The sequence below is a fragment of the Varanus komodoensis genome, unplaced genomic scaffold, assembly GCF_004798865.1.
Source record: "Varanus komodoensis strain SLA01 unplaced genomic scaffold, ASM479886v1 scaffold6_4, whole genome shotgun sequence".
Classification (NCBI taxonomy): Eukaryota; Metazoa; Chordata; class Lepidosauria; order Squamata; family Varanidae; genus Varanus; species Varanus komodoensis.
In genome coordinates this window covers 20,891,164-20,899,632 of record NW_025336347.1, presented here as the reverse complement: position 1 = coordinate 20,899,632, position 8,469 = coordinate 20,891,164, and the positions used below count along the sequence as shown (strand labels likewise).

The window sequence follows — 8,469 nt, the reverse complement described above, 5'->3', positions numbered from 1 at the left end:
TTCTTGTGTGGGTTCCTGTTGTGAAGAAAGCCCCTTTTCTCAGCTGATTTGACCGAAGGACTTAGCACCAGATCTGGATCTCTGAAAAATACTATTCCCCCTGCCCTACCTCTTAGGCAGGAGAGATGTGTGGAAGGGCTGGTGACTGCAACAGGGGAACTTTCTGAGAAGCTTCTTGGACTGCCACCCCCATTCTTTCTTCCAAGTGGCTTTCTTAAAAACCAAATTGCCAAACAGAAACTAGACATGTGTGAGTAGCTTCCAGTGTAAAGGATCTGGATGGCATGAAGATGTGGGCTTTTCTTACTAGGATGTGGTGAAATAGCCTCAGATATGATCACTGGATTTCTGATGAGGAAAGGACCAGTTCCTGCAGCTGCCCTTCTCATACGTTGGATATTTTTAATTTATTTAAAACCTATACCATTCCTATTGAGTCAATGACTCTCAGGACATTTTACAGTATCTTAAAATTTTAAAAAGATAGCAAACACTACCATACATATTTAAACAAAACCAATTAAAAATCAGAATTACAAGAAAATATACAACCAAAATATAATCTAGTAGAAATAATTATAAAAATAATGGAGTTAAAATATACAAACTACCTGAGTGTCATATAAAATAAATAGGATAAAAATACTTTTTTCACAATTAATGTGAAAATAAAAAAGGTTTTTGCCTGGTGCTGAAAGGTATTTAGTGTTGGCACCAGGCACACACCTCTAGGGAGCTGGTTCCATAACCAGGGGGCTATGGTTGAAAAGGCCCTTCTTCACCGTCTTTATAGACATGCACATGGTAGGCATGTCATGAGGAGCTGGCTGGAGCCGGGGGTCAGACTAGATGGCCTGGGAGGCCCCTTCTGACTCACTCTGTTTCTGTGTCCTTTACAGCAAGCTCCCAAAGAAGAAGGACCTATGCTGATGACCTTAGGGTCTGGGCAGGTATATATAGAAGAAGACATTCCATTAGATATCCAGGTCCTAAACTGTTTAGGGCCTTATAAGTTATTTAAAGTGGGTCCTGAATTCAACTGGCAGCCAGTGAAGATGCTTTAACACTGGAGCGTGTCAATGCCTCGGTGTTCTCGTTAAGAGGAGAACTGCTCTATTCCGCAGAGTTGCAATTTCCAGGCTGTTTTCAAGGGCAGACCCACATCGAGTGCATTGCAGTAGTCCAAGCAAGAGGTCACCAGGGCATGGGTCACTGTTGCTAGGTTTTGCCTGTCCAGATAGGTGTGAAGTTGGAAAATCAGCCGAAGCTGCGGACAGATGCTCCTGCTCACAGAGCTCACCTGGTGTTCTAAGGTCAGCTCTGGGTCAAGAAGCACCCCCAAACTTTGAATCCTGTCCTTTAGGGAGAGTGCAACAGGACAGATGTCATCCAACTGGACAAGGGACCCACCTACCAACAGGACCTTCGTCTTGTATAGATTAAGTCTCATTGTATTAGTCCTCAACCAATCTATCACCTTGCTCAGACCCTGGTTTAGCACTGAGACAGCCACACCTAGATCAGATGAAAAAGGTAGAGCTGAGTATCATCAGCGTGATGAAACTTCAGCCCAAACCTCTGGATGACCTCTCTCAGCAGTAACATGTAGTTGTTGAATAGCATGGGGAAAGGTATGGATCCCGGCAGCACTCCATGGCACTGATCCATCCCCCCCCCCCACCTCCTGGAAATGGCTGGCCAGGTAGGAGCAGAATCCCCACTAAGCGGTGCCTCCCACTCCCAATCCAGGAGATACCATGGTCAATGATATCAAAAGCTGCCAACTGGACACACTCCCCATCTTTCTCCCTGCAAAGGTCATCGTACAAGGCAACCAGGACTGACTCCATGCCAAACCCAGTACTAAAGCCAGACTGAAATGGGTTAAGATGGCCAGTTTCCTCCAAGAGTACCTGGGGTTGCTGGGCCACCATCTGCTCAAGCATCTTGCCCAGGAACGGGATTTGGCCCTATAGCCTCCAGATCCAGGGAAGCCTTCTTCGGGAGGGCCTGATCACTGCCTCCTTTAAAGGAGCTGGGACCAAGCCCTCTTTCAGAAAGCCATTTATAATCTGGATCCAGGCATTCGCCCCCTTCTTGGCCTGGATGATCACCCATGAAGGTAAGGGTTGAGCAAGCAGGTGGTTGAGCAAACGTCTCCAAGTATCTTGTCCACATCCTCAGGCTTCAATAATTGAAACTCATCCAGTTAAATAGATCTAGATGGTGCAACGGACACCTCTGCTTTATGGACTACATTAAATACAGGTTGCAATTTGTGATGAATCCGAGCAACTTTATTCTCAAAGTGCTGAGCAACTTGTCACAGCAGGCCACTAGAATGAGGGTTCTAGATGTTTTCTTTTAGGGCAGTTCGAAGTAAGCCTCAAACCACTTAGAACAGCTCTGTTGGGTGGCACTCTGGGGATGTGATGCTGGTGGAATTGAAATTTCTCTTTGCCACCTTCCCTGCCACTTACTTACTTACTTTATTTATTTATTTAAAATGGATATGCCATCCCCCATATAAACCCAGACGTGGGTTTATCTGGGGCTGTCCGAGATGTAAGGCATCTCGGGATGGCTCACAATCTCTGGACGGCTCACAATAAGCTTGATAATGAACTCTAAGCCGTGTTTGGTCAGATTCATCCCGGGTTTTCCTCCACCTCCACTTTAGCCATCTGCCCACTTTAGCCATCATTGCCCACAATTCAGTCGTATACCAAGGAGCTGAGCAGGCTCTGCACAGGGCAAGGGGTGTTAACGGGCAATCCTGTCAACTGCCCAGGCCACTGCCATCTTCCACAACGTGACCTGGGCTTCTACAGAAGCACCAACCATATCAGCCAGAAAATCCCCCAGGGCCCTCTGGAAACCATCTGGCTCCATTGGACTCTGGGGGTGGACCAATCCAATGGGTCCCTCGCCCTTACAGAGGGGGGAAGTGGTTGCCAGTCTAAACTTCACCAGGAAGTGATCTGACCTGACCCAAAGGGGTTAGTATTACACTCTGCACCTCCAGATCACCATCCTCTTGCCCTGTCGAAAAGACCAGGTCGAGAGTGTGACCCTTTTCATGTGTTGCACCAGTGATGTATTGAGACAGCTCCATGGCTGTCATGGTGGCCATGAAGTCCTGAGCTGCCCCAGGCAAGGTCGCCTCAGTGTGGATGGCTGAAGTCCCCCAGAACGAGCAATCTGGGATCCCTCAACGCCAGGTCCAAAAACACCTCTGTCAGCTCAGGCGAGGGGTCTGCTGTGCAGTAAGGTAGGAGGTACACCGGCAGAACTCATACTCTGTCTCAATGGCCCACCACCAGGTGTAAACACTCAAGACCTGTCTCTAAGAGAACAGAAAACCTCATGAGAGGCAAAGCACTCCTACGGATGACCGCCACACCTTCTCCCCAACCTCCAGGTCAATGTTAGTGCTGTACGGAGTACCTGGGTGGACATAGCTGTGAAAGAGTGACATTGCCTAACTCCCCCATCCAGGTTTCAATAATACAAGCCAGGTCAGCTCCTCATCTATTATCAAATCAGGTATTATTTATTTATTTATTTATTTAAACATTTTTATGCCGCCCCATTTGCCGAAGCCTCGGGGCGGCTTACAACAATAAATTGAAAATAATTATAATATTAAATTACAAAAAATATAAACATTAAATTAAAAATACAATATAAAATGAGCCGCCCTGGCCAGATAAAATCCAGTAAAATTAACAGTTAAAATGCCGCTTAAATAAAAAGGTCTTCGCCTGGCGCCGAAAAACAAATAACGGCGCCAGGCGGACCTCTCTGGGGAGTATTAGAGGGATTTTGTTTTGGACTGACCTGGCATTTAACAGCAAAACCACCAGGCCTGGGGGTAGGAGATGGGTTACCTGGCATTGTCTGGCTGGGGAAGGAGCCAGAAGAGGGGATAGGCGTGAGATACCTAACCTCCCTTCTCCTTTGCTGGCTAGCTAAATCCCCAATGTCATACCTCTCCCTGTCCATGATCACAGTAATAGGGGCATCCTGGTGCTGCCAGAGTCTCCCAAAAGCATACCTAAGTAAGTAAACACTGGCGGGAGACTTCTTCCCTCTATTCCATACCAACCTTCCTCTCAGTTCCTATAGCCAACTTAATCATCTGCCCTCCATCTCTTAATCTACTATTTCCTCCACCTACTGTCTAGCATCCAACATCCTTGCTACCTACCTATCTCTCTTGTAAACCCACCTAAATTCATGTCGCCTCTAACACATCCTAAAATCATCATCACTACCTTCTCATGTCCTCTCAGATATCCAAACTAGGAGGATGGAAGGGTGGGGAGGGGAAGAAAACAAAAAACAGAAAACAAAGCACCCCCCCCCCACACACACACAACTCCAAGCACCACCAAGAGGCCGCTGAATGGGTGCCAAATGTGTGGTGCCCTTTGGTGGCTGCCTAGGCAGCAGAAGCAGGCGCCTGCCAAGGTCGGCCCCGTCTCCCCAGTCATCTGTTGATCCCATCTGATATAGCCAATGCTCAGGAATGCTAGGGGCTCTGCTTAAAAATATCAGGAGGGCACCAGGCTGGAAAAAGCGAATTGAGGTAATACTTAATCCCAAACTGATAAACCCCTAATCTTTACCAAGAAGCCAATCTGAAGCTTTGATACTGAATTCAAAGTGAAGTTTAGAACTTAAAATACCAAAAGAGTGATTTGGAGTCTTAATTTTGGCACTGCTGCAAAATATGTTAGTTACACTTCAAATGAAATGCCCAAACATTGAAAGTTTGGCCCAAGTCGTTGGGTTGCATTCAGTGGTGTCCTTCCGTTTGTGGAAGAGCTTTTAATTCAGTGGAAACCTTTATAATGGATGTGGGATTGAGATGGTGTCCCCCCACATACACACCCCTCTGTGAAAATCTGCTCTGGAAGGTCAAAGAAAGTAGTGTGGCAGATTTTTATGGGGGAAAAAATCCAAAGGTTTGGAGTAAGGACCTGTAGCCTCAAGATATTGTTGGCCTACAACTACCATATTCCTCATCCATTGTTTGGGGCTGCTGGAAGTTGTGGTCTGGCAGACCCAGACTCCCCATTCCTGGTTTGAGGGCACCATCAGAAAGGTCTTGTTTCTGGTCCCCATCAGCCTAACAGACCTTATTAGTGGGCTAAAGAAGAGGCTTTTGAAGAAACAAGACTGCGTAGGTTGTTTTCTTTATGATATTTGTATCCCAATTTTCCCTGCAAGGACCCTAAAGAAGCTAATTCTCCTCTACATTTTTCAAAGCTCTATGAGGTTAGGCTAAGAATCATGTACTGGCCTAAAGCCACCCAGTAAGTTTCATGGCTGAATGTGGCAATAGCCCCAAATCAGCTTTAGGCTGTAATACACACTTAGCCAGGAGTAACTCTTACTGAACTCAGTAGGAGTTACTCAGTAGGCCTTCTTAAGAATATTGTATAGGATTGTGAGAAGCTAATTACAGTGGTACCTCAGCTCATGAACTTAGTCCATTCCACGACTCTGGAACTGGTTGCAACCAGTCAAATTTCCCCATAAGGTTTAATGTAAAGAAGGTTAATCCATTCTGTATTTTTTTAATCACAAAAATTTGAAACAAAGTAACAAAGAACTACAAAGTAACAAAGTATAGTACAGCCGGGGGGGGGGGTTTTGTTTGGAAGGGGATTCTAAACGGTAATTGTGAGATAGCGATCGGGAGGGGGGGGGGGGCAGTGGGAGATGGCCGTGATCGTGCTCGTGCAGGGAATATGGGCACGATCAGAATCATCGCCCTGAGGCAATTTTTTTCTGCAATTTCTGTTTGCGACCTGATTTGGTCGTGAACTGAGGCGTTCGTGAGCCGAGGTACCAGTGTAGTAAAATCTGGGATAATTTTAAAATATATTTATTGCAGATCTTTTAAGGGCACTGCTGCTGAAAACTTCAAATTCTCATTCATCAGAACCATCTTTTAAATATATTAGTAGTTCTTAGGTATAGAATGTGCTAGTTGTTCTTCAATTAGTGTTAGTTGGCCAAAGTCTCAAGTCTCCCTCATATTAGAATATAGTGACTGATTCTGCTTTAGGGCACAATCCTATGGCCACTAAATGCTGTCTAGGTGGCCCTAGGAAAAGGCAGAGTCCAGATCTGATCTTAGAAAAGTGCTCCAAGGTTGGAGCTGGAACTTTGCCTTGGGAGTGCCTTCCCTCCACCCTGACAGTGGGTGCAGATCTTTCCACGTGCCAGGAGAACATTATTTTATTTATTTTCCATACCATCTTATATTTTAAAAAAATCTCAGGATGGTGCACAAAATAATTAAAATATTACAGGAGGTAGGGTGGGAAAGAGCCAGGATCCACCATCATAAGAGGAAGTGTGGTGGTGTGTCCAGCTCCTCCCTTCACAAGATGTCATGAAACAGTTTGTGCGCCATCTTAGCATTTTAGAGGGCAGGAAGAGTGCTGAGGCAGCATTTGCTTCTGTGCTCCTTTTACCCACCAATTGGATGCCCACAATCCTCCAAGTTTGGACAGTGACGGACACATTTGATGGTACCCTTACTGTTTAAAATACAGCCATGAAACCAAAGTAAAAAACACAGCATGTGCCAGTCCATCTGTTTATTCTTGCTGAGCCCCTGTGCAAGCAGAAACCCAGCCTGCCATCTATAATCTTGAAGCCATGCTTAATGATCCCAAACTTTAAAAATGACATAATTTGTTTAAACAACTGTACATTTCATGGCTTTTGGCTGCTGCATTGCACCTTGGCCTAGGAAGGGCCATTAGAGATGGCTCTATCACTGCATCCTAGTTACATTACTAAAGATCATCCAGAGTCTGCCTATGTGCAAGAATTTCTCCCAATTGGCTCCTTGCTATTAGTTTTGGTAATTTGTAACACTTACTTTGAGCTTTAGCTAATCTTTGCCTAGGGGATAGAAACTGCTGGTGCATACCAGGGGTTAATCTTTAACTCTTCCTGCCTTTTCCCCACAACTTTTCCTGTTTATCAGAGATAGCCTTTCCAAGTTTTTGTTCAACTGCCCCTACTTTTGCCTAGGAACTGTTAGTGCAATTTGAGCTTTGCCTACAACTCCCATCAGCCTTAGTCAACATAGTCAATGGCGACAGAGGATGAGAGATCTAGGCCAAAACATCTGGGGGGCCACAGGTTGCCCACCCACCTAGAATATAAAACGGTCTTCCCCATTCCACGAATATAGCCATCCTGCCCGGGGAGGATGGAAGCGGTAGTCCACGCAGCAGGAGGCACCTGCCGGCGGAGATAAACGCAGACGAACGGGCTCGCGCGTTGGCTCTCGCTCAACGCCTGTCTAGGCCACTTTCCGCTGCACTTCCTCCCCTCCGGCGCCCAAAGGGTTAGCCGCGTAATACTTTCCCGTCATGCCCTCGCTTCCGCTTTGGCGTCTCCTTCCTGGCCGCGCCCCCTCCCTCACGTAGCTCGTCCAATCCGGGCGCTCGCAGGAAGGGCATCGCGCGGTCCTCGCGGGCAGACGCGCGAGTGTTCGGCAGGTCGGCATCATGAGCGGTGGTCTGGGGGGCATGACGGCGGAGCAGCTGCTGCAGCAGCGGCTCCTCCGCAGCCGCCTGCGGAGCTCTCAGCATCAGCAGCAGGCGGTGCCGCCGCCGCACCACCAGGCGCTCATCCACGGCCACCCGGGCCTGGGCGTAGGCGGCCCGCTGCCTCCTCCGCTACTGCCGCCGCCGTGCCCGCTCTCGCCGCCGTCGCCGCCTGACTCGCCTCCGCCAGGCACGACGCCCGCTGAGATCCCCGCGGGCCCGCGCTACCCGAGCGAAACCTGGTGCTCCCTATGCCGCGTCTACTGCCCGGATCCGGTGTGCCTCCCCTGTGGCCACAACTTCTGCACGGCCTGCATCGGGCAACGCCTGGGCGAGCCCAAGCTCAACATCTCCTGCCTGGAATGCGGCGCAACAGCCCGCAAGAGGAACCTGCGGCCCATCAAGCCTCCGCCGCTGTTGGCCAGCCTGGTAGTGGAGAGGCCCAAACGGCAGAGGCTAGACTCGGCCCCCACGGGAGCAGCAGTGGCGGCGGCACCTCCACTACAGGCACTAGCGCCACCGCCAGCAGCAGTCTCGGCCCCGCCGCCCCCAGCGGCGGCGCCCGCGCCGCCGCCGCCGCCTCCGCTGCTGCAGACGCCCGCGCCGCCCACTCCTCCGTCGCCAGCAGCAACAGCGGCATCATCAGCCACTTTGGCCACAACAACAGCCCCCCCGGCCACAGCAGCGACAGCAGAGGCCGCCCCGGCCACAGCGGCGACAGCAGAGGCCCCCCCGGCCACAGCGGCGGCAGCAGCGGGCCCCCCAGCGGCAGCAGCGGGCCCCCCGGCCACAGCGGCGGCAGCAGCGGGCCCCCCGGCCACAGCGGCGGCAGCAGCGGGCCCCCCGGCCACAGCGGCGGCAGCAGCGGGCCCCCCGGCCACAGCGGCGG

At 49.6% G+C, this 8,469-nt stretch overlaps 1 protein-coding gene across 1 annotated transcript in view; it reads left to right on the top strand.

Moving 5' to 3' along the window:
• The first annotated feature begins 7,481 nt into the window (after positions 1–7,481).
• LOC123034413 (translation initiation factor IF-2-like) overlaps positions 7,482–8,469 on the top strand; it is a 13,104-nt gene continuing 12,116 nt past the window's right edge. Inside the window, exon 1 of the mRNA XM_044451736.1 lies at positions 7,482–8,448. Coding sequence (XP_044307671.1) covers positions 7,542–8,448 — 907 coding nt within the window. The 5' untranslated portion in view covers positions 7,482–7,541. The remainder of the gene's footprint in view (positions 8,449–8,469) is intronic.